The sequence below is a fragment of the Chiloscyllium punctatum genome, chromosome 42, assembly GCF_047496795.1.
Source record: "Chiloscyllium punctatum isolate Juve2018m chromosome 42, sChiPun1.3, whole genome shotgun sequence".
NCBI lineage: Eukaryota > Metazoa > Chordata > Chondrichthyes > Orectolobiformes > Hemiscylliidae > Chiloscyllium > Chiloscyllium punctatum.
Window position 1 is genome coordinate 34,004,566 of NC_092780.1, and position 27,391 is coordinate 34,031,956.

Genomic DNA, 27,391 nt, shown 5'->3' on the forward strand with positions numbered 1-27,391 from the left:
GATCATTTTCTGATCCTTGCAACATATGGGTGAAGTACCAGGGGCTAGAGTTCATTCAAACAGGATGCAAAGGATAGGTCAAATAATCATAGAATGACGAGTCTGATCCCAGTGATGGGTAAATTACTGGAATCAGTATTGACAAATAGGATTAAGTATTACTTGGAGAGTTGCAGAATAGTCAGGGTTAGTCAGCATGATTTTGTTAAGGAAAGACTGTATCTTACTATTTTAATTGAATGCTTTGAGGAAGTAACAAGGAAGATTAATGAGGATCGTGCAGTTGATGTTGTCATCATACATATTAGTAAGCTGTTTAACAAGATCCCAAAGGCAGATTGGTCAGAAAAACTAAAGGCCATGGGATACTGGGAATATAGTAAGTAGCATCCAAAATTTGCTCAGAGACAGGAAATAAAGGGTATTGGTTGATGGCTGCTTTTAAGATTGGAAAGCAATTTGCAGTGATGTTTCACAGGTCACATCAGCTTTGATTTCTGGTTTCGTTAGGATATATCTCTACTACTTCTGGAATGTATTTCTGAATATCTCTGAAGTATTTCTGCAGTCCTTCTAAGCATCTCCTGCCACGATCAAAGTCTGAATAGAGCAGTTGCTTTGGGAGTCCCATGTTGGGTATGTGAATGAGACATTTCACCCAGTGGAATTGGTTTTAAATGATTAGCTCATTGCTGGAAAAATTGACTTGACAGAGAATGCTGCTCTTGCAGTATTTTTCTTGCTACCAGTTTTGGAAGATCTTGTGAAGACATTGCCAATGGTATTTCTCGGTACTTTGAGGTGCCAATGTATATTTTTCAAGTCTGTGAAGCATATAGAAAAACAGGGATAATTGTCCAATAAAGTACAATGTTGTTCTTGGGCTTTAGGTCTTGTTCAAATACACTTTACCTCAGTCAACCAAAGGTTAAGCTGGTACATTGGAGGCAGTGATGAATTTCATCATCTGTGTTTGTCTTTGTGGATAAGTGACCTGAAAGACACAGAAAAAGGTCCATGCTTCCCAAGATCCTTTTGTCAAATTTGAGGAGAATGCTTCATAAGTCTTCAGCATGGGCAAAGACAAAAGTTTCCCAGTATTCCCGACATTTGAATTTGCTGAGCAGTGAAGATCAAGTCTGAAGCCTGTCGAAGAATAAAACTGCTCTGCAACTCTGGGAGGTGTTCCTCAGCCACTGGGAGGAGATGGTTGATGAGGGATCTACAGAGTGATCTTTCTCATACCATACAGCAATGAAACTCCTCTGTAGTTATCACAATCAAATCTGTCTCCCTTCTTGAGTACAGTCATGATCATAGCATACCTAAGATCCACTGGCATACAGTCTTCTTTCCAGGTGAGGGATATGAGGTTGAGCACCTGTGCTCAGGAGTCTTTCTGTGCCATGATTCAAAACTTCAGAGGTTCTGTCTGCTCCAGAGATTTTAAGTTTCCAGCTATCGAATGGCCTTGTCAGCTTCATTTTGGATCAGGGTGGTGGTCAGACTGAACTAGATGAGACATTGAGGAATGGAGTTGAGGATATTTAAGTTGGAAACAGTTTTGGTTAAGTTTTTCTTAATGTTACCTCCAGCAAGGCCTGCTATAAGGAGCACCCCTCAATGTTTGGCTCTCAGTGGGTGGGTTCTTGAGTGTTAGAGCCATAGATCATCTTGATAGTGCTGAAGGAGCTATTTCATTGGATTACCCACATTCTTTCCACCCATCATTTATTTTTTATTCGCGCGTTTTATGCTGTATTCCCTTCAGTTGCCTGTACGACTGCTGCTGCTTGAAGCTTGGGTATATGTCCAGTTACTTAAACCTGTGTTTATGCTCGAATTAGATCAGGTCTGTTTTGGTCACTTTCATATACCAGCCATGATGTCTCCTAGTAGATACACCAAGGACCTTTTCATGGCTGTTTGTTTTGGTGAACCTTAGGGTCCACCAGACATCAGGAAAACAGTGTAAGCACCTGATGGCTGAAGATTGACATGTTAACAGTGGGGCACTACCTGAGAAGAGTTAGTGGAGTAAAAATAAACAAAAGAATTGCAGATGCTGGAAATCTGAAATAAAAACAGGAATTGCTGGAAAGTCTCAGCAGATCTGACAGCAGCTGTGGAGAGAAATCGCAGTTAATGTTTCAGGTCCAGTGACCTTTCTTGAACACAAAGCGGTAACTCTGATTTTTCACCACATATGCTGCCAGACCTGCTGAGATTTTCCAGCAATTTCTGTTTTTATTTGAGTTAGTGAGGTTCTTGTGACTTTTGATGTTGTTTCTTCTTGGATTTTGTGTGTTACTTCCCTATTTGAGAGCTAGGCTGATGGAAATGCTAAATCAGGTATGCTAGTGGAAATGCTAAATTTGCTCCCCCAGTCAAACTGTTCCAGTACAATTACAACACTGGCAGCTACCTAACAATGTGGAAAATCACCTAGGTACGTTCTGTACACAAAAAGCAGAACAAATCGAACCCAAGCAATTTCAACCTCATTAGTTTACTCTCGATCATCAGTAAAGTGATAGAGGGTGTCGTCACCAGTGCTATCAAGCAGCACCTGCTCAAGATTAACTCGTCAGTGATGACAACTTGGTTCAGCCAGGACCCCTCAGCTCCTGAACTTAATACAACCTTGGTTCAAACATTAACCAAAGAGCTGAATTCAGAGGTGAGGTGAGAGTGACAATACTTGACATCAAGGCCACATTCAACTGAGTGTGGCATCAAGGCGCTCTAGCACAATGGGAGTTGATAGGTATTAAGGGCAAACTCTGCACTGATTGGAGTCATAGCTGGTACATAGATGATTGTGATTGTTAGAGACCAACCATCTTCAGCTGCTTCATCAATGACCTTCGCCCCATCATTAGGTCAGAAATGGGGATGTTCGCCAGTGATTACACAATGTTCAGCACCATTCGTGATTCCTCAGGTACTGAAGCAGGCCATGTTCAAATTACACAAGCTCTGGACAATATCCAGGTGTGTGCTGACAGGTGGCAAGTAACATTCACGCCACATAATCAACATCCTTGGAGTTACTATTGACTAAAGACTTGCCACATAAACAGTAGCTACAAGAGCAAGTCCAACGCTGGAAATACTGTGACAAGTAGCTCACTTCCTGACCCCCTCAAAGCCTGTCCTTCATCTGCAAGGCACAAGTCAGGAGTATGGTACAATACTTCCTACTTGCCTGGATGGGTGCAGCTCCAACAGCAGTTAAGAAGCTTGAGGCCATCCAGCACAAAGCAGTCCACCTGATTAGCACTGCATCCACTCCTCCAACACTGATGCTTAATAGCAGCAATATGTACTATCTACAAAATGCACTGCCAAAATTCACCAAAGATCCTTAGATAGCACCTTCCAAACCCATGATCACGTCCAAATAGAAGGACAAGGACAGCAGTTATAAGGCACCATCACCACTTGCAATTTCCCTCCAAGCCACTCACCATCCTGACTGGAAGACAGTTCCTTCACTGTCACTGGGTCAAAATTCTGGAATTCTCTTCCGAAGGGCATTGTAGGTCAACCTACAGCACGTGGACTGCTGTTGTTCAAGAACGCAGCTCACTACTATCTTCTCAAAGGCATCTAGGGACAGGCAATAAAATACTGTCCAGCTGGTAAGTCCCACAAGCAAATAAAAAGGAAGATACCCACTGTGATCACTCCAGCAGTCATTAGTTCCTGTCATGGCAAGAGTCGTGTGAACATTCCGACAGCTCAAGGTCATGCAGGTGTCAGTGATTGGACCATGTGTTATGCCCTCAGGCCTTGTACTTATATCATCAGTGAAATGATATGTTGTTAGTGGCAAGGTCATATTCTAGACATTTCGCCTATGGTGGTTTCTTTTCTTATGCCTTCTTTGCTTTTGCACAGTTTGAGATTCACGTCCTTCCTGGCTTTAATATTGAAAACTCCAAGGAAGATCAGAATGACACCTGTTGCAACTTGACTAGGGTTTCACCAGGGCCTGTTAGAATTCCTCCATCCCTCCAGTGTAGGTTTGTATGTTTTGATAATAATATACTGATTCCTTGTTACCGCTGACTCTGCCTATCCCACAGGGAGTCACTGAGGTACCAGGTAACATCATATTGTTTGGCAAAGCCTGGCCTGGAGAGCTATCGGTCCCTTTTTACAAGGTTTTCCCACAAGAAAAGCTATGTCTGCCACCTTGTTCTTTCAGCACTTTGTAAATCACGTAACATAGCAATGTCTGTGTTGAGACACTTAAGTTCCCTATCTGTGATGCTAGTGTGATTCTTAAGTCTGCCACAGGTGGGGTTTTGCATGAGGATCCTGATATTCCAGAGTCCAAACTTAATTTAAGTGAGTGGAAGATGCCTACATATGAACATTGTTTGTGAATGTTGGACAGTTATTGCATGCTGACTACTAAATTTTGTCAGAGAAAGGACCTGGTCCAGTGGCAGGACTTCCCAAGATAATCAGAGGTCAGGTTTTGATATGAGACATTGTGTGCATAATTATATGCAGATGCATATTATTGTAATTTTTTTTAAACTATCAAATTAGTTGCACAGAAAACTATTGCAATGTATGCATAAAATATGTAAACCCATCATGAGCAGGAATAGGTAACGCTGTCATTCATTGAGATCATGTTTGACCTAATTATTGCACAATCCCACCTCAATCTTTGCTTACCAATCACTTATCAACACCTGCCTTAAAAATATTCAAGAATTCTGCTTGGAACATCTTTTGAGGAAGAGATTCATGATCCTCAATGAGAGAGAAATTTTCTTAATCTTTTGTCTTAACCAGATAACCCCTTTTAAAATGTAAACCTTAGTTCTAGATTCTCCCACAAGAGGAGGAAGCACCCTTCTACATACACCCTGTCGAGATCTCTCAGTTCCTTGTATGTTTCAATCAAGTCACTTGTTGCATCTACATAGGAACCTTTTGCCTCACGCATACTAGGATATCTGAATCCCCTGCATCTCTGAGCTCTGGAGTTTCTCACCATCTGTGTGATATACTATTTTATTCTTTCTGCCAAAGTGAATCATTTCACATTTTTTTCCACATTATACTCCATTTACCAATTTTTTGGCCACTAAACAAATCTATATTCATTTTTACCCCTACTGAAGCACTGTAGGAAAAAAACAAGACAACTAAATGTAATGGCTACATGGGTTGCAGTTGTAACAAGTGCGAAGTCATATATTTCAAAGAACAGCACAAATAAATAGGGTGCTGTGAGGTTACAGAGCATAGACCCATAAAGTTTATAAGTGCAATCCGAAGACACAAAAATAACCATTAACCCTAAAGTGCTAAAAAAGATAAACCTCTAATGATGGAGGAGGTGCAGATTGGTGCACACAATCTTGTAAAACAGAAGACAGCTTAGTATTTAAAATGTAATTTCTCAAAGCTGCAAACTGAAACAGACTTTTTTTTTGTTGGTTCAGGGTGAAGGTGATGGGTTACAGGCAACTGTATGTGTTCTGTCCTGTTCCCTCTGAAACTGAATGCAACTTCATGATGTTGGTCACGTATGAGTTAGAGCACAAATCCTGAAGTTAGAACGTCAACCAGCAGTTGCGGCAATGCATAAGTATTTCAACATTCCCTTTCCTACGTTGCAACTTGAAACTCCTTTAAAAAGTTGCACTTTATCCATTCTGGAGTAACTAAGTTATAAGTTGTAATGACTATCAGAATGGCTGTGAAAAAATAATTGTATGATCAAGTAAAATTAATTAAATTTCTAAGCTCAGTTTTTAATTTTTAGGACTTATTGCAGAATCCTTTTACCTTTTATCCTCACCAATTGTATCACTTGCAGTTTTAAATCTCTGTTAAAAAATTGTGATTTTAATACTTGTTTCCTGTTGATCATTGGAAATCATTTACTCTGGCTGCTTGAACACCCTAATGACATCATTGCTGATCCATAGTGTAACTATCTTGTAAAGAATGCTGCAGTCCGACGCAGTACTACTGCGCAGAGCCAGAGGTGAAATTCACTACAGAGAAATTACTATACTTCTGTGAGATTTACTTCATGGTCAATGACCAGTGTCCTTGCTTTGCACTGACTGCAAAATCCAGACCATCAGAGATTGATTCATGCTTTCCCTGCTCCGACTAAAACAAGTCTGTTTTCAGTTCTGTTGGTTATGCTTGCTATTAATTTTCTCTGTATTTGCTGCCTGATCAATGTATTTCTATACTTTCTGTCTGTCGTTAAGATTTCTTTTTCATTTGTGCTCTGTAAATAGATCTCATTTGAACTTGGCAGTAATGACTAAACAGCAGAAGCTTAAGTAATGGGCTTTTGTTGGTACAGACAATATTGTTAGCCAGTTATTCAAATCAATTCTGAAAAATATATATTTAAAATGTTCATCTGTTAAAAAGTGACTTATCCAGAGACCCTTTACCGATAAATTAGTATCGGGATGATCTTTTCCGTTTTAAGGATGTCTCTGTTACCTGAGACCAAAGTAATGTACTTTGCTTTGGGACATGATCAAGATCATTGAAAAACCAAATATTTTAAGAGCGCTTGCATAGCCCTCAAACCCGGTCTATAAATTGTGTTTTGAAATCCATATAATCCATATATTACATGTCCACAAGTTCCCAGTAAAAAGGCAAACTTTAGGGCTTGTATGTTAAAGTGTAAGTGAACTTTTAATGACCTGATAAGTCATAGTTACTAATAAATAACCTCTTACATACTGAAAATTTAATTTTGAGAAGATCTGTATTTTTTTTTTGTCTGTTATAACCTTCTCTTAACTTGGTCTTTAATTCCACTTCTAATTTTCAATTTCTATACATGATTTTACCCAGACTTAGTATTCCACTAATTACTTATTGGTCTACATGCACCATTGAGAATTCTTCATTCCGATTGACTGAAAAGGCACATAGTGGCTTATCCTACTCACAGGATATTCCTTGGTGAACAGCAAATGCTGAACCTTTGGTGCTGGCCACAAAATCCCAGTGATTATTTTCATTATGCTAAAGAACCCAATGTTTACCCAATACCTTAGAATCCCTACAGTGTGGAAACAGGCCCTTCGGCCCAACACGTCCACTTTGACCCTCCAAAAAGTAACCTACCCTATTATCCTATATTTACCCCTGACTAACGCACCTAATCTACACATCCCTGAACACTATGGACAACTTGGCATTGCCAGTTCATGTAACCTGCAAATGTTTGGACTATGGGAGGAAACCGGAGTACCCAGAGGAAACCCACGCATATACGGGGCGAATGTGCAAACTGCACACAGTCGCCTGAGGCTGGAATCGACCCCAGGTCCCTGGTACTGTGTCTTCATGATGATGAAGCTTATTTACAGAATTTGAGTAATCTTTCTGTCCGCTTCATGATGGATGAAGTTGACCTTCCTAAGAACGTATTGAGCTGTAAGCATTATTGAGACCTGTGCTGATATGCAATATTGTTCATCTGGTTAAACCATAATAGTACTACTTCATTGAACCTCCTGGCTCCTGAGTAGGTATGGTGCGGATGAGCAGAAATTTGTACATTTGGGCAAGTTTTCAATAGCTTGCTGTAAAGTTTCATAAACGTGGCATATTAGGCACCTCACAGCGAAGATAAACTAGCCACGTCATCTTGGCCTCATCATCAGTTGGTTTAACTTAGTGTTCGTGGTGAGAGGGAGTCATGAACCAGTGCTTCCATTCCTGAATACGCTGTTGCTAGACTCAGCATCTGTGTGTATGATGAGTACAGAGCAGCATTGTTTCAAGAAATCTGCAAACACTTATTTTCTAGATTTAGCCAGTAATTTGGGCAACCTACAATGTTCCATCTCGGTTGGTAAAGCAATTAGAAGTTCCAGTGCAGCTCAAATGCAAGTCACTCCTTCAGTTAAAAGTGTGCATGTGACTGCATAAAAAGATTTAAAATGCAATGTGCTTACATGAAAAGGTTGTGAATTCCAGAAAATAATTAGTGGGAATGTTGATCAAAGGCTGGCATCTTTGAGTTTATATTGATCAGGTTGTTTTTAACCATAATTTATGTAAATATACGTGCAACAGTGGAATACAAGAATTGCAAAAGTTTAAACGTAAAATCAATTTTAGTTAGAAATTGAACGATTAGACCTTACACACAAGCTGCACTGCATTGCACATTGTTTATCCTCAAAAGTGTCATTGATGCTTTTTCTCAATTTAACATTTCAATGAATTTAATTTTGTTTCATACTTGTACTTTCATAAAGCAACAGATATCCGTCAATGTGTTACTAAGTGCTGTATAGCGAGCTCTGGATAATGAGCTCCGTTTGGAAGATGCAAGAGGTCATGGCACGATAGTGACATTGTCATGATGAGTACATTCTGAATGTAAATCAACACAAAATTAATGAGCACAAGTTTTTGTTTCTCTCCTGAATTTAATGTCTTATTCCCAAGGTGTCTGCTTATTGTTTTTTTGACTGTACTCATCAAGGTGCACTATGAAAGGATTGTCCCTTGAATGAGCTTGAAAGGTCAGGAACTAACAGAGAGTGATACTTAATTTAATATGCACAAAATAATATTATTGATCTTAAAATTAAGTTTGCCATAGAAAGATGCATTAGATCTTGTTGTAGACTGGACCTGCAGTTCAATCTTCCTCTCTTTTGAGATGAAGGGATTATTACTTTGCTTTATTTAAAATGTTGTGCCTGAAGCAGGGTGATAGGAATAGGAGTAGGCTATTCAGCCCATCATACCAGCCCCATCATTCTCGATCATGGTTGGTCTTCCTTTAATGTTATTAATCTCTAGAAACCTATTGATTTTTGTCTTAAGCTCACGCAATTATTTAACTTTTCACTGCCTTTGTAGGTTAGAAATAAAAGGTTTGTAGGTTTCAATAAGATCATTAGATCAATAAGATTTCAATAAGGGCAGCACGGTGGCTCAGTGGTTAGTATTGCTGCCTCACAGTTCCAGAGACACAGGTTTGATTCCAGGCTCGGGTGACTGTCTGCGTGGAGTTTGCACATTCTCCCATTGTCTGCGTGGGTTTCTGCTAGGTGCTCCAGTGTCTTTCTATAGTCCAGTAATGTGCAGGTTAGGTTGATTGACCATGCTAAATTGTCCGTAGTACGCAGGCCAGGTGGGTTAGCCATGGGGAATGCAGAGTTACAGGGGTAAGGATAGGTCTAGGTGGGATGCGCTTCTAAGGGTTGGTGTGGACTTGATAAGCCAAATAGTCTGCTTCCACACTGTAGGGATTCTATAATCCCTGATTATTCAAAACTATGCAAAGTAGAAACCCAGTTTCCTCCATCTTTCTCCAGGACAGAATTAATCTGGTGAACCTCAGTTGCACAGCCTGTATGGCAATCTTATCCTGCTTTTGTTAAGGAAAACAAAATGACAAGTAATCTTCCAGGTCTCCTCAAAGCTCAAAACTGCAGCAAGGCATCTTCATGTCTTGGAGTCCAATGTCTTGACATGAATGCCAACATAGCATTTGCCTTTCTAATTGCTAATTGCACTTGCATGCTAGCTTTTGTTGAGTCATGAGGACACCCAGATGCCTCTGGTTACCTGAATCCACCTGCTCACCATTTAGGAAATATTCTGCCTTTTTTTTTCTACTATATGAATAACTTGATATTTACTTGCATTCTATTTCACTTGATACGCTCTAGCCTTTTCACTTGGTCTGTCCAATTCCTCTGGAAGCTTCCTTGAGCGGCTTATAGAGAGATGTACAACATGGAAACAGACCCTTCTGTCCAACCTGTCCATGCCAACCAGATATCCCAACCCAATCTAGTCCCACCTGCCAGCACCCAGCCCATATCCCTCCAAACCCTTCCTATTCAGATACCCATCCAAATGCCTCTTAAATGTTGCAATTGTACCAGCCTCCACCACGTCCACTCATTCCATACATGTACCACCTGCTTCGTGAAAAAGTTGCCCCTTAGGTCTCTTTTGTATCTTTCCCCTCTCACCCTAAACCTATGCCCTCTAGTTATGTTCCCACCCAGTTTGGTGTTGTCAGTAAATATTTCAATGGGTTCATACGTCCAAATAATTTATACAGATTGTGAACAGTTGTGAACCCAGCATCGGCCTTGTCACAGAGGACTGCAGCACTGTTATGTGCTTCTCTTGGACAACCAAGCAGTCACACGTTCCTTATCTGCCTGCACACCCCATGCTGCAGTGATAAATGTGCTAGCTGTGTGTGACTCTGACCTGTAAAGGTACAACAAAGAGTCCAGCTGCCCACTTGAATTTTGAAACCCTCAATAGGGTTAAGCTTACCTCAAGTTAGTATAGATGGTGACACGTCCTTCAGATGTGTTCACCTTGGACAAGTAATGCATCCATGACGTTCCAAATTACATGGTCAAGCTACCCTGCCATATTTTAACTGTACTGACTATTTATTCCAAATAGAATAGCTTACCAGTTACACGGCATCAGCTCTTTCCACTGCGCCAAAGTAGGAGTCAAATGCTGAATGGTGACAAAAAAGATAGGGGGAAACTAAGCAAAACTCTCACCCATTCCATGAATTACACATTGTATTAATCAAACTCGCTCTGCTTGAAATCTGCACTGCTTTCAAGCTGTAAGGAGACCTCTATGCTTATACTCTTTTGGATCTACAGTGCAAGAAGGGACCAACTCATTTTAATGAATTCACAAATGATCTACTCGCTAGTGGAGCTTGCTTACTCTGCCTCCAGTTAAAAGAAGCTTCCTTTACTTTCTTATCTTGGTTTAGTTCTTAGTCCAGTTCTCTACAGATTGCACTTCGAAATATATTATCACTTCACCACCACTCTGCATGATTGATGGTTAAATGACTTGAAACTTTGAGGTGATTTAAAAATGATAATGTGTTAACTTGCTTTTTGCAGGTTTCCACTGATTTGTGCAAATTTGAGTTGAGTTTGGCCATATCTTTGAGATTAAATAAATGCTTAGATATTTATCAACATTGAGAAAATGGGCTAAACTTCAGGTCCAACTTGTCAGTTGTGCCCACAGGGAAAATTTGAGTTCATTGTTAATTGTAATATTACTTGACATTGCATTGCACTTCTTTATAAAGTTTGTTGAAATTAGTGATTGCTTGTCATATTGTATTTCATTGAGTTCATTACCTCTTGAATTTGAATTTGTCTTGGTGAATATGTAAAATTTTAAAATGCATTTAGTTTATGTTTTGCTTAAGCATTTTGATGTAGCAGTCACTTTTACTTACATAATCCTGATTACATTGCAGATAAATCAGTTCGGTTTTTATTATCATCTCAAAATGCAACTAGAGTAATGCAACAATTTACTTAAACAGATCTTTCTGATGAGTATATGAATTTCAGTATCCCTATAATGACTAGAGAAACTCTTTGATAAATCTGTAATAATTTCAGTATATTTACATTTCCATAGTCTTTGCAGAATTAAATGTGATTATACTTCTCAGTAAGTTGATTTATGATTTAGCAATGGGAATTGGTCAGACTTGTCTCTTAGTATGCAGTAAAGAAATTTCAAATCAAAAACCTAGTTATGACTTAGTTCAATTAAATAGATGTGTGTGTACATACTAGAATAGAGTCCTTATCGCTGTCCCTGCAATGTTAATCTAATATTGTAAAAATAATAGCAGTCAATTCTTGTGAGCTCTGAAATTTTAAAAATCGTATTTTTTCCTAATAATGAACAATACATAATAAACAATTTTTCATAATAATAAACAAATCTAACGTATTTCCTAATAATAAACATAATATCAGAAAAAGTGATGAGCATGTCCTGGGCAAATAACCTTGGAGAGAATCTTGTGTGAATGGTGAGGGTTTTAGCTGCTCGTGGAAAACTGGCAGGAGCATTGCCTCTTTCAGGAAATGTTCACTGTATTTTTCTTTGCTCAGGCACTGCACATGCCACCATTCCCCCTCCCGCTAAACACACAGGCTGTAGGTGTAGGAGTGAATAGTTACACCTGCCAGTAGCTGCTCATCACCTCTATTGGATAACAGCACCATTCACTCTCTAAGTCTCTTCCTTTTGGCTCATTACCATTATCCTCAAAAATCTTTTTGACCAATCTTTCTGACCATCTCTTATATCCTTTCAGGTATGTTTTAATACCTCTGTGCAGTATAAAGCATTTTACAATATGAAAAGTGATTACAAGGTATACATGTCTATTTACAGAAAAGTCCCTTCCAGCAATGTGGAAAATTCTAAGCTATGTTAATGCCAAAGGGGTATGAATTGTAATAATGGACTAGGATTGGTGTGTGTTTTAAAAAGGGGCCAATTTTCTGACCAGACAGCAGTTTGGGTAAAACTTCCCCATTTTTTTAAAGTCATAAAATAAATCAGCAAATCTTTTTTGAAAGCCCAGCAGGATTAATTTGTTCTGGTAGTGATTGCCTAATCACAATTGAGGATTGGAGTTCTCTGCCCCATGACACCTGACTTATGTGAATGTTGCAGGAAATGGAAATGGTCGCAAGTGTTAGTTGTATACTAAAATAAGACTGGTGGATTGATAGGTAGATTCTGCAGTCAAGATTGAATAGTTATCAGGTTCCTGTTGAAGTATTGGTATTATGATTATTTTTCCTTACTAAATTGAAGAATTAATATAGTCCTACTTCTGGCACCATAATGTTTTCCAGTGAAGTGCCTACTAAGAGTACCTGGTTCATATATTTGTAAGTTAGCAATTTGAAGGTATAATTAACAAAATGTTGAGTACTTTGTTATTATCAATCATTCCAAAAATCCATTCACAAATTTTATCCCAGGAATTGGTGCTGTCACCTTTACCAACTTCTTCCAAATCCTCTTTCTTACTCTTGCTTTTTGGGTGTGGTATTGAACCGGGTGCACCTCTGAGATAAAGTGTAATTTCTTTTCGATTGACACTTTTGATTCAGGTTCTGAGAGCTAGGTATGTGTCAACTAGGTCTTTTGGGTGTATGGGGATATGCATGTTTGGACTACGTGATAAGTCTGCACATTTTTCAAACTGACAGACTTAGAGACCGGTTTTCATGTTTTCAGTTTGTCTGAGACGAGTGCTTTCCTTTAGCAGGACATAGCTCAGACTGGATTTGTTTACGAAAGGACTGTTTGAATCAAATTTACAGTCAATACTAGGAACCAGACTGGCTCCAAAGCATCGATCTCTTGCTTCACTTCAGCAGAAAGTACTTAACTTTTGTTTCACTCAGCTGATAGATTTCTTGCAGACTCCACAAAAGAACGCTTGCAATGCAATTTAAAATAAAAGGACTTTTTTGGAGCAAGAAATTTATAGAAGACACCTTGAGAGTGATTACTTGTTATTGAAGTTTATCTTCAGTTGATGTTGTTTTTAACCTGGGAATTTAATTGGTACAGTACTAATACAGAGCTTGTGTGTTACTTTAGGCTTTGGTTCCATGCAGCAGTTTGTGCTGTCGTTGCACTTCCTGCTACTGAATGTTTTTCTGAAAAATGAATTGCCTGGTACGGCATAATTTGTAACAGCTGTTCCACCTCAATACAAGTTTTGTGATGTGCAAACTCAAGATACGATTTGTGCACTCATGCAAGTTTCCCATTCACATATTTCCTAATCTCTGCTTGATTCTGAAAAGGAAGATGATCATTGAATGAATCATTAAAACTGTACTTCTCATTGTGAACACTTCAATTATCTATACCAGATGTGGAGCATCTGGAATAAGGATGTTTTTGTCATGGTTTCATCACACAACATGATGTAACTTCAAGCAATAGTAAGCATTTGATAGCTTAAAAATAATTTGAACACTTAAACTCTGTAGGGGTGATCTACTACTATGACTGTGTCTGGAAAGTAAAAAAAACTTCATAACAATCCAATAGAATTGTATTAATTGCAACATATTTTCAAATCTACTTTATTATATTTGCTTTCAACCCACGTTGTGCTGCATAAAATAGCGTTTATATTTATTATTTGTTGTAGTGCCTTTCTGACCTGATGATATGAGAAGTCCGATGTGTTACAAAATGTAGTAAAGTTGGTTCTGGTATAATGCTCTAGTTCTGTTCTCGCATGTTATAAGAAAATCGCATAATAGCAGCTCCATTTAAACTAATGGGGCCAGAATAGAGACAATAGGTGCAGGAGTAGGCCATTCTGCCCTTCGAGCCTGCACCACCATTCAATATGATCGTGGCTGATCATCCTTATAATCACGTTATAACCGATGCGTGCTTCGAAAGCTTTCGCTTTAGAAGCAGTGTCCCCAATTTATCAGTCATGTTATAGCAAATTCGCATTAACAAAATGCGTGTTACAGCGGAACAACCTTTAATATACTTTGCTAATTCTCAGCACACTCCTTGCAGGCCTTTCCCAAGGCATTACAAAATCTTTTCAATGCTCAGATCTTTTTCATTTTCAAATATTTATTTCAGAATTCTTTATGACAAGAATAATGCAGGTTTAATCAAAGAGCTGGGCATTTACTTTATTGAAATTTGGTTGGAAATGTAGTTTTTTGTTCCTGATTTCAAGAAATCACATGAAACAGCTTTTTAATAAAAATAAATCACTGACAAGGTTAAAGATTTCAAATGAAAATGGCTGAATTCTTCCTAATTCAATTCATTTTAGAGTTGCCACTCAGCTGAGATGTATTAATAAATCTGTCACAGATCAAGATAGTTCAACTTGACAACGCTGCAAATATTGTTAGGATGAATCTGCTATCATTTTGGGGATGCTTGTAGTCTTTTATGATTCTTGAGTGATAGACTTCACTATCGGAACCATTTTTTTAAAAAAAAACTAATTTGACATTTTACTGAAAGTAAGCTGATTTATTTTTATTGTATATAAACAATTTGATGCATCATGAATTAGCTGAATGAAGATCATTTACAATTTTTAAATGGTTCTGAATTGACAAGAAACAGAAAATGCAGTGAAACAATATAAAATTATTTAAATTTTATTGCGTCCTACACTCTGTAATAGTTGTGCCATTATGAAATCTATTTATTTTCAGTAAACTGTTTAAGAGCCCATTTGTTATACTAGTTTGAGCTGAAGAAATTGGGTTCAAAGCAAACATGAACAAGTCATATCCAAGTCTTGCATACTTTCGTTCTACTGATTTTAAGGACCTTACATAATATATATTTGAGCATTCTTGGTCAATTTTTCAGTATCTGCAGGTTCTTGATACAAAGCTACTCGGTTCAAAACAAATTGGCATTGATTTGCTCATTTGCAAGGGTGGCTCTTAGACAGAAAAGCACTTTTTTTTCTTTTTATGAAGGTTTGGCTACAATAGCAGGGAAATAAACCTTTTATTGTTTCTAGAGATAGTTTGCTTGATCTGAGGACGTTGGCTCCCCACTATTTACAGAATAATTTGCACTTTGCTTGGGTTGTTATAATATGCAACATGTTCTACATCTGGAACACAAACATTCGTGAAGGATTAATCATTTTAGTAGGTTTTCAAAAGCATGTTACAACTAAAATTAAATCTTGACTCATTGAAACTCAAAGATTTATTATTTCAAAGCCCAAAGTTATCTTTGTAAAATATTAAATGTTTGGCAGGTGTGCTGACGAGACCTAGCATATGTAACTGTTGAAGAAATGTAATTGAAATTTGTCTATCCTTTTCAAAATTTAACATATTGGTATTTTTTCTGTGTCTTCTCATAGGATTATGCTGAAAAAGAAAAAGCAATTGCAAAAGCTTTAGAAGACCTGAGAGCAAATTTTTACTGTGAATTGTGTGATAAGCAGTATCAAAAACATCACGAGTTTGACAACCACATAAATTCCTATGACCATGCTCATAAGCAGGTGAGTTACTACTGATATTAGAATGGACATTCTGAAATCCATTACTTTGGAAAAATAGGAAAAGTTAATACTTGTATTATTTTTCAATGAAATCTAATGCTTCATGATTTTATTTTGCACAAATTGAGCCAAGGGTAAGAATTTATTGGGAAAACACCTATTCAAATTTGGACTACACACATTCCTAATTTTGGCAAAAAAACTAACTCTCTAATACCAGGTCCTTCGCAATTCATTTTTTGCCAATGACACTTCCCATTTTCATTCACATGGCTTGAGGTTAAGACTTCTGTGGTTATCAGAACAGGGTGGCTTGTGCTAAGCAGACAATACATTTATTCCTTGAATTTTTAAAAGATGGTCAAGATTCGTACAATTTAGACTTTTATTCAGGGACTTTACCATACCCAGCAGGAAATCCAACTTTTATGAGATGGCATGCTGTTGGTAAACAGTAGAACCATTGGCAATCTTTGAAAATGCAGGCAGCTTTTCCATTATGTGTTTGCTTTGTATTACACAGCAGAATTAACTGCCAGATATGTTTATTTGCAATTAAATAAGCAAATATTAATAGTGAGGTATTGTATATTGGGAAGGCCAATTTAGTTACTTTCCACAACATTGGCAGTGGTGGTGGCTGGGAATTATCCAGTGTAGAAGATTGATAGCACATTGGGAAGTCAGGCTTCGACCCATTAGTGTCCACACAATTTTTTTAATTTATTCATGGGATATAAGCATCACTGGCTGGTCCAGCATTTCTTGTCCATCCCTAGTTGTCCTTTAGAAGGTAGTGGTGAGCTATCTTCGAGAACCATTGCAGTCCACATGCTGTAGGTAGACCAGTAATGCCATTAGAGATGGAGTTGCAGGATTTTGACCAAGCAACACTGAAGGCACAATGGTATATTTCCAAGTCAGGGTAATGAGTGGCTTGGAGGGGAACCTGCAGGTGGTGGTGTTTCTATGTATCTGATTCCCTTTGTCCTTCTGGATGGTGGTAGTCATGAATTTGGAAAGTACTGTCTAAGGAATGTTTTTAAATTTTGCAGTGAATTTCATAGACACTACACACTGCTGCTTCTGTGCATTGGTGGTGGAGTGAGTGTATATTTGTGGATATGATGCCAGTCAAGTGGACTGCTTGTCATAAAGTCATAGAGATGTACAGCATGGGAACAGACCCTTCAGTCCAAACTGTCCATGCCGACCAGATATCCCAACCCAATCTAGTCCAACCTGCCAACATCCGGCCCGTATCCCTCCAAATCCTTCCTATTCATATACGCATCCCAATGCCTCTTAAATGTTGCAATTGTACCAGCCTCCACCACTTCCGCTGGCAGTTCATTCCGTAGGTCTCTTTTATATCTTTCCCCTCTCGCCCTAAACCTGCCCTCAGGGAAAATACTTTGCCTATTTACCCTATCCATGCCCCTCATAATTTTGTAAACCTCTATAAGGTCACCCCTCAGCCTCCGACTCTCCAGGGAAAACAGCCCCAGCCTGTTCAGCCTCTCCCTATAGCTCAAATCCTCCAACCCTGGTAACATCCTTGTAAATCTTTTCTGAACTGCAATCACTGGCGAACATCCCCATTTCTGCCCTTATGATGGAGGGAAGGTCCTTGATGAAGCAGCTGAAGATGGTTGGACCAAGGATATGATTCTGAAGAATTCCTCCAGAGATGTCCTGGAACTGAGATAACTGACATCCATCAACCATTTTCCTTTGTGCATTGCATTCGCTTACATCCCCTCAGAAAAGGTGGATTGGCAATTTCAATGTGGTTTTATTATTTATTATTTGGAATGATACGTGGATTTGGGGTTTTAAACAGGTTGCCCAGGTTTTGGAGGTGACTTTCATGATTTTGGAAAGTTATATGTCTGATTTCTAATTTAGAGCTATGATCTATCAGACCAGTGCCACTAATGATGCTTTATTGTGAACCTCACATGACAGCTAATCTCTGTCAAGCACCTATTTTCATTTTCACTGGGGATTTTATAGGTTTTTGAAAGCTTGTTCTTGCATTATTATTAGTGTTCTCTTTCTCTTATTTAAAAAAAAGTCATTTCTGGAAATTGTTTTCTGGAGCATGGGAACTGTCCATTGTCATTGCACATGCCACTCTGTATCTGTTGATGGACATGCACCTCTAGGCACATGCCAACTTTCCAGGGAGCTGGTTGTTTCTTTAACAGCATCCTGAGAGTCATAAATTAATTCCTACAACCAAGACTAGAGATTCAAAATCAAGTCCTTGAAATAGGTGTCTCCATTCTCTAAAATTAAGAGAATTCTTAATTCAACAACTAGATTAACTCCCCACTAGAATAACTGAACCAAATGATTCAAGATATGGCTGAAAAGGAATTTAGTGTGTACAGTTCACCATCTATTATATAAATCCATGGTAACAAGTGAGTTTGTGCCAAATGTTTGTTGAAAAGATTAGCCTGGTTCAATGAAGTGGACCTGTGGCTGAACAACTTTTATAATGTAATGCTAATTTCTTTAATACCACATTAAGATTTAGCTGTATGTGTTCTGCAAATAAAATTCATGCCTGCACTGAACACTAGAGAATAATCACCATGACCAACACTCACGGTGTAATTTTAAACATTAGTATTGATACTCAAAATGAATCGTAAAAGCAACGTTAGAATTTGATACTGAAAGACAAGAATATTTGCTGCATTTTTGGAGATGAATTGAATTGAAAATACTGAAATTAAGTTATACTTGAGCATTCAAATTCAGCTGTCTCAAAAAGTTTAAATGATGGAGAAAAGAATCTCACCAGTTTTATGATCCAGGAATGAGTTAAAGCACACTTTTATTTGCTATAGGATATTGCTGCACCAACTTCACTTTACCTGACTATCCGTTTAATACCACCATACCACAGTTTAAAATATCGCAATTTCCATGTAATTAATTCAGGTGTGTCAATTCAGACTATCCCTCATGACAAATTGCAGTTTTGTAACTATTTCATGATGAGATTAATTCAATAGAATCAGAGAGATATACAGCACGGAAACAGACCCTTTGGTCTAACTCTTCCATGCCGACCAGATATCCCAACCCAATCTAGTCCCACCTGCCAGCATGCAGCCCATAAACCCTTCCTAAATGTTGCAATTTTACTTGCCTCCGGCAGCCTATTACACGCGCGCGCGCGCGCGCACACACACACACACACACACACACACACACACACACACACACACACACACACACACACACACACACACACACACACCTCTGCATGAAAGAGAAACTGATCACAGATTTTCATTGGAATGAATTCATTATTAGAATGAAGACTAGTTTCCTTTTCAGTTTGAGCCATTGGGATAAGAATAGAGGTAGATTAGATGAAGTTTAGACTCACCTAAACGCACCCTGACAGCCATCAGTGAGGATGCTGATTGTTCTGAGGGAGAGATGTGTTGATTGTGCTAAGCTTTCCATTTTACTGTTGAAGTATCACCCAGGACCTAGATGTTAGGTACCTGAGGTAGCTGACTTGAAGCTAATACCAGTGTCTTTGAAAGAAAGGTGGTGGTCCTGGAGGGTGGCTGGGGGAGTCATAGAGATGTGCAACACAGAAACAGACCTTCGGTCCATCTCATCCATGCTGACCAGATATCCTAAACTGTTCTAGTCCCATTTGCCAGCACTTGGCCTATATCTAAACCCTGCCTATTCATATACCCATCCAGATGTGTTCTAAATGTTGTAATTATACCAGTTTCTACTACTTCCTCTGGCAGCTCATTCCATGCTCTCTCTACCTTCTGCAAAAAGTTGCCTCTTTTAGGTCCCTTTTAAATTTTTCCCCTCTCAACCACTCCAGGCAAAAACCCTTATCTATTCATCCTATCCATGCCCCTCATGATTTTATAAATGTCTATAAGTCTCCCTATAGCTCAATCTTTCCAACCCTGACAACATCCTTGTAAATATCCCTTTGCCTCCAGTTTCATTTCCTCAAATCTCCAGCTGTGTCCCTAATGAGCTTTCTCCTTTCTATGGTCTCCTGTCATGGGCAGATGTTATAGTGAGCTCTGTGGACCACTGCAGTGGCAGATACCCTTGCAGGAATGTATTGGGGCATGCCATCCATTGGGTTCAGACACCAGAATTGCATACTGAGAAGCCAGTGACTGTCACATGATTATCCTGCTCACATGTGGCATTGGTTATTTTGACTCTGTGCCTTCATGGGATCCCCAGTAGAGGTATGAGCATCAGTCTTTTTCAGTGGATTTCCAATCACATAATTTGAGGCAGCCTATACTGCCAGAAGATAAGAGTCTTGGCAACTGCTGCGAAAACAAGAAGTTCTTGTGGCCACAGACCAGCTGAACAGAGTGTCAATTGAGGTCCTTTTGTTAATTGATCTCAAATGCCAGTTGTTGGATTTCTTTTTAGCCATGTTGGAACATGGGAACAAGAGTAGGCTGTTCATCTTGGCCCTACCTGCTCCACAATTTGCATGATTATAGACCTCTGCCACTTTGCACATCCTTTGATGACATCATTCTCTAGAAAGCTATTAATTTCTGGTCAAATATCATCAGTACACAATTTCACGTTTGGGTTCAATTGGGACCTCGGGGAATCCAGAGATAGCAGTGGGATTCCCTGCCCACCGTGCTGCTAGGTCGTGACTGCCATTAAATGAGCATTTTGTTGAACTTTAGCAAAAGGGCATCAGTCAAAACCATGGGCCCAAATATACGATAGTCATGCCCCTACTGCTAAATAAAAACTGAAAGAATTGCAGATCCTGTAAATCGCAACAACTGAAATTGCTGGAAAAGCTCAACAGGTCTGGCAGCATCTGTGAAGAGAAATCAGAGGTAACGTTTCATGTCTGGTGACCCTTCCTCAGAACAGGACTGAGGTGCAGATAATTATTTCATTAAAATGCTGGGACTTCAGTTCCTAACTGGCATGATTCAAATAACATGCCTCATACATTAGTATTAATGTAGATGAAAGCAGGGTCCCTCTCCCGCACTGGTGATGTTCATGATGATCGAACCATTTTCGCACTCTCCCCATCTCTGATCCTGTACTTAGGAGTTTCTGAAAATTACACCCCAACTTTTTGAATAGCTATCAAATGATGCACTTTGCTACAAATTGATTTTTTTTTAACCTTGTTACAGTCTGGGGAATGTTTGAGAGTAGGTAATAAAATGTTATTAATATTTGATGGGGATGTGAAACTCTGCTCATCACTTTGTGCTAATTTGTGGAAGTGCTAAGTGGAGTGTGCAGCCTGCTGCTGATGTCTCTCTCGATTGATAGAAGTGGTTCACCCTGAAACCTTGAAGGTTAACATGACAACACTTTATCTAGTTCAAAGCACCAGTGCATTATTGCCAAAACACAATGATATCACAAAATCTCTCGTGCTCTGTACTAGAGAAAGCTGGAGGGAGATCTTCACACATTCTGTCATATAATTGAATAAGTGACCAGTTATTCCTGCTTGTCAAAGTGGGAATAAAGATCGCCTTTGATCATATGCATTTTTATTTTTACCTTTTAATACTATGATCTTCAGTTGACTGTCCAACATTGCACACTGAAGGAAAGTGAACTAAATCAGAAATTACACATCTTAATAAGCAAACAATTTGATGTACCATTATGTTCTACAGTAATCTTTGGTCTATTATTTATGTATTTTGCTGTTTGAATGGTTTTGCAAAACAGAAATAAGCTACACCACTCAAAAAGATTTGGTTGAGGCTTTTCACCGGTAAACCTCGATTTCCATGATTAAGCGATGCTGATGTGCAATGAAAAAGGAATAAATAGAATGTGCATATGTAGTTCTCACACATACAAGAAAAATCCATTGTCTTAGGCTGTATCCTGGTTTCTTTTCCACTGTGATGAGGTGGTGCCCTCCATTTCTGGATATTAGTTTATGGAATGAGGGCAGCCCAATGCATGGCCCTAACCTCTCATCAATTTCAATACTGTTTATAAATCTTGCCATACAACCCTCCAAGGTATCAGTGTCCATTCGATTCTAGCCTCTTCATACCTGATTTAATTGTTCTACCGTTATTGCTGTGCCTTTAGCTGCTGTGGTCACAAGATCTGGAATAAAGCAAAAGCAGCATACTGCAGTTGCCAGAAATGTGAAATTAAAACAAAGTGCTGGTGACACTCAGCAGGAGTGGCAGAATCTGTCGAGCGCAAAACACAATTAATGTTTCAAGTTCAATATGACTGTTCAGAACTGATGAGATGTAAAATAAAAACAGAAATTACTGGAAAACCTCAGCAGGTCTGGCAGCATCTGTGGAGAGATATCAGAGTTAGTGCTTTGGGTCAAATGACCCTTCCTCAGAATCCCTATATATAGAAATGAGGTTTTTTTCAGTACTATTAAGAAAGGGGGATAGGTCAGCTTGACCATAAAAAAGGTAGAGGACAGGAGAGGCTAAATAACAGAGTGTGGCCATGGATCAGAGTCAAAGGGACTGGTAATAGTTATAATGAAGAAATAGCACATTTGTCCAAATTAAGTACTAATAGAAAAATAAAAGGCAGCTTTTTCTGAAATCAAAACATGAAAACAAGAACGAATTAGCATATTGCAAAAAGAAAGTCAAAACGGAGAACATAGTTCACCGATTGAAATAGTTGAACTTGATGTTGAGTACAGAAGGCTGCAGAATGCCCTAACTAGGCAGTAAGATGTTTCCCACCCTTGCATTGGGCTTCATTGGAATATTGTGGTATGCAGAGGACAAAAATGTGAGTATGACAGTAAAGCGGTGAATTGAAATGAGAAGAAACCAGAAAGTCAGGATCATATTTATGAAGTGAGTAGAGGTATTCCACAAAACCGTTAGTTTTATCTCCCCAATTTATTGTAAACAGCAAATGCAGTCTATAAATTAAAACAGGACAAGTAATTTCCTGCTTTATCTGGAGGAAGTGTTTGGGGCTGTGGACAGTGAGAAGTTTAGAAGTATACGGGCAAATGCTATTCTTAGTGTATAGCACTTGCTATTCTTAGTGTATAGCACTTGCTATACACTAGGGTAAGGGATAAGGTGTTGCAGGTCATAGAGGAGTGGGTCTGGATGAAGGAGGAGGAGAAATAAGGGAGGGGGCAGATGTATTTGGTTAGGGCGTCAACTGGGTGTGGTAGAAATATCAGGGAACAGTCCTTTGAATATGGTGGATGGGAGAGTAGGAAGTGAGAACTATGGAAAGCCAATCATGGTTCTGTAGAAGAGGGGAAGGGATAAGGGCAGAAGTTTGAGGGATGGGCACAACATGGTTGACGGCCTGTCAACCAAAAGTCAGTTTCTTTTTCCTCTTAAGCTGCTGTTGAGGGCTTTTGTTTCATGTCTTGAGGCCTCCATTTTCATTCTCACTAACTAATTTATTAAATGATGCAGTCACATAATAACAATGCCTTTTTTCTACTTGTGTTGGCACATGAGGTACTTTGATGCCAATAAAAGCGCAATTAAAACAATTAATCGATATCCCTAATAAGCCTTTTATTAAACTTAAAGCCACAACACAAGGAAAATATTAATTTCCTGGGCACCACAGTGTTTAAATTGGCACAAGACAGCTAATGACATTTCTGCATATGCACAAAGTTTTAACTGGGTATTTAGTACTTTCTTACATCTCCAATCTCAATCTCAGATTTAAATTTAACAATTTAGCATAGTGTTGATTATAACAGCATCTACTATATTTTTGCCCATATAGTAGCTCTTGAATTTCTGTAACCTTAGGTTAGAATCCCCAGTTGCCTGTGGTAACTATTTGCCCACAGAGTTGTTGTCCAGCAGATTACTTACCTCTGTTCATTATTCCCTTTTACCTCAAAGTGGCAGTCTTAAAAAAAATCATGTCCAAGTGTGAATTCCCAGCAATTGGAAAATGAATATAACTCTGTGATTCCTGAAGGTTTATGGTGTGTATTAACATGCCCACAAGGGCAAAGACTTGAACAGTATTATAAACAGTTTTGAACTCCGAAAATATTTTGCTTCGAAACATTTTTCGAGACTAGATTTGTGACCTCTACTGAGCCCAAGAGGTAGATCCTTCTGAAATCAGAAGTTTCGATTGACTTGCTGCAATTTAGCCGAAGGCCCCGGTTATGAAATTTAAACCACTCGATGTGGGATTTATCAGTCAAAAGGATATCACTTGGACTTGTCAGTGAAATGCTTGTACATTTCTCAGTGCAATGCCCTGAACATTCAGTATCAATCTGCCTGTTTGAAAATATACGCAACATCCAACAATTAACTGTCAATCAGCATTAAAGATAACGATGCAGCTACCAACCATAATCCACATGCTAATCATTCAACCCTATCTTGATGTGCAGTAAAAGCACCGATTTTCTGTTTGAATTGATATTCTTGTGAATTGAGCTGATCAGCGCAAGACAAAAGTCACAGCTAAATGGCCTTTTGCAGTACTTAAGTTCTGCATTACCAAATGACAAAAAATTTGAAGAAGTTAACCCAATAAATTACCTATCAATGTGGTGCTGCAGGATGCATTATTAAAGGAGTGTAAGGAGAGCAGCATCATCCATGATTTGGTGAATAATGAACACAGTCCCAACCCCCACCTCCCCCCCCCCCCCAACCTCCGCGCATATTTTATACACACACACACACACACACACTTACCTGAATGTAGGCACTGGAAGGTAGAATTCACCAAGGTTTACTTCAGTGTGCACAAGAAGGACTTCCTCAATAGAAAGCATATCTCTTGGACTCATCAGGGAAAACTTTCAATTCTGGGTGGACCAGCAAAGGTTTCAATTTTAAGATGATTCATGGAACTAAACAATGTGCAGTTAAGGATGGATCAAGCTGTTCTATTTTCTGTTCAGTCTGCAGTTCTTTGTACCCAGTTAATCATTCATGTGATGCAATTATCAGTGTTCGCATGTTACTTGCAAGGAAATTGTGTTGCCTGTTTGCTTATTTTTAGTATCCACATCCACTCAGTATTTAGCGTGGTGTTTTCAGCTGCTGCATTAAATGCAAGTACAGATGTTCCAGAGTCCAAACAGCATAAGTGAGTCTTGATATATTTGTGCCCAATAGTTATATTCTAGGCATCTTCCCTCTTTACGTCTTGCGTCATTTAGTGCACCGGTTTTCATGAAGTTTTGTAACTTCCTAATTTGCTGTTTCTACCATGGTGCATCTTTCATAAACTGCATCATTCATTTTGTGAGATTTTCACATCTGTGTTATACTTAACTGAGTGAAGCAGCTTTTGCCTGCAGTGGCTCATAGGATCTCACTGTCAATGAAAGCTTGGTATATAATCTAACACTTAAGACATGCTACCATATGTTGTTGTTATTCTCAGTGTCACTTGATGCTGTAAGCTGTTGCCACACTTGCAAATTTTATTGTTCCTTCTTTGAATCAAAAAAGTGGGATGTAATAAGGTACCTAATATTATGGGGAAATTGAAATTCATTTCTCAGATCACTTACTTGGATTATAGAGTGGACTGTCAACACAGACATTTGATGCACATCCATCTTTGCTTACATTAGCTTCCCAGCAGAAACGGTTTATTTACTCAGCATAGAATCTTGGTTGGGGGGGTGGGGGGCTGGTGGTAAGTGTAAAACTTTTAAAATAATTAAAATTTGAGATTTATAAGCTTTTCCTAAGAAATTCTAGACTCAGATGAAACATCTCATTAAACTGAATTTATCTGTGTGTTTAGTGAAACCTGGACTTTGGAATTAGTCATTGATTCCAAAGAAAGCTGCCCACAAAGATCTAGCCACATCTGTGCACTAATTTCCCTCATTACAATGTCACTTTCATTTAGTCCCAATAACATGACCACGAACAGTGAAGAGATCAAATAGGATGAATAGCCAGACATCAGATTTGAAAGTTTTTGCAGACATCAAATCAGGAAGCAAGAAACACTGGTTGTCATTCTTTTTTTAATTAACCTAGAGACGTTAAAGATTGTGACATAAAAAGCATTGAGCTAGAAATGGGACTGTCAAACATTTAAAAATCTTAAAATAAAACCTTTTATTAACTTTATGAAAAAGGTAGTTTTATCATGGAATAAAGGGGAATAATAAATGAATCTTCTAAACTTAGTTTTTCAAGGCCAGAGAAGTTGTCCAAGAGTGATAATGATTTAATACACTGTTAAAAATCTGTTTAATCTCTTTCAGTGAGGCTTGACATTTTCACTGTTTTTTGGAAGAGGAATGCTACACAAAAAGTTGAATGTTCGCTTCAAATCCCTGATTTTGTGCTGATTGCATCTGCATCCTATACATGAGTATCCCTGAGGGTGTTTAGTTGCAATAGAACAGGCGGAAGTTGCTGTTGGTTTTGAAGTATGATATTAAGTCCAGCATGGTATATAAAATACCCAGCAGACTTACAGTTGTGGCAGAAGAGTTTGCCCAATGATGTACATTTTAATGCAAGTTTACTACGTTTTACTGCAAGTAGTTGTCTCTAAGACCCATAATCTGCGCTAACCCATCTTTTCTTGTGTAATCTGGTAAAAGTGAATAATGGCCTATGAAAGACACAGTAAATTTTCTTTGAACTGAAGGGATGTGAATTTTTCAGCACAATCATTTCAGTGTCACACAGCTAACCCTGGTGACTAGCAAGCATATGCATTGCAAAACGCCTATTTTTTATTAAAATGTAGCAATTGTTTGAAGCCTTCATCTTTTTACTTTGCAGTTCAAAAGACATCGAAAGCAATTATCATCATAATTGTATTAAATAATTGCGGTAAACTTAAGTTCTAGCCATGTTTAAATAGTTCATTGTTCTATTTGAATTCCAAACTTTGTAATTGATTGTCTGTGCAAGAGCAAAGTTCATTTCAGATGAACATTGCAAGTAGTTGTATACACAGAAAACACTGGAAATCCTCATATTTCCAGCAGCATCTGAGAAGAAGTAAACTGAGTTAACATTTCGGGTTGATTGCATTTCATCAGTGGCCTAGTGGTATTATTGTGAGTCTGTTGTAGATTATTTAGACTATCCAGTTTATGTTTTGGGGACCTGGGTTAGAATCCCACCGCAGCAAATGGTGGACTTTGAATTCACTAAACATCTGGAACTAAGAGCTTAATGTTGACCATGAAACTATTGTCAGTTGTTGAAAGAACCCACCTGGTACACTACTGTCTTAAGGGATGGGCAATAAAAATTGGCCTAGCCAGCGATGAGTGAATTCAAAAAACTTCCTATACCTAAAATTTCACTTTCAGAAAGAAACTATTTTAAAACAAAGACAACAGCTGCTACCTCCATATAGGATATTGTTTGATTCTTTGTTTAATAAAACAGTTGTCAGCAATTTTTGATGTTATGCTCCAGTTCATCTTAGCTATCTACTAATCCAGTTCAGTTAAAAATTTGATCTGTAAAGATTTCTTCT

The 27,391-nt window shown here is 38.5% G+C and overlaps 1 protein-coding gene across 9 annotated transcripts in view; it reads left to right on the forward strand.

Annotated features, from left to right (window-relative positions):
- gpatch8 (G patch domain containing 8) overlaps window positions 1-27,391 on the forward strand; it is a 197,656-nt gene that overhangs the window by 159,055 nt on the left and 11,210 nt on the right. For all 9 annotated transcript variants that reach the window (XM_072561770.1, XM_072561775.1, XM_072561773.1 and 6 more), the window contains one exon: window positions 15,749-15,892. In XM_072561770.1, the coding sequence (XP_072417871.1) occupies window positions 15,749-15,892 (144 nt within the window). The remainder of the gene's footprint in view (window positions 1-15,748; window positions 15,893-27,391) is intronic.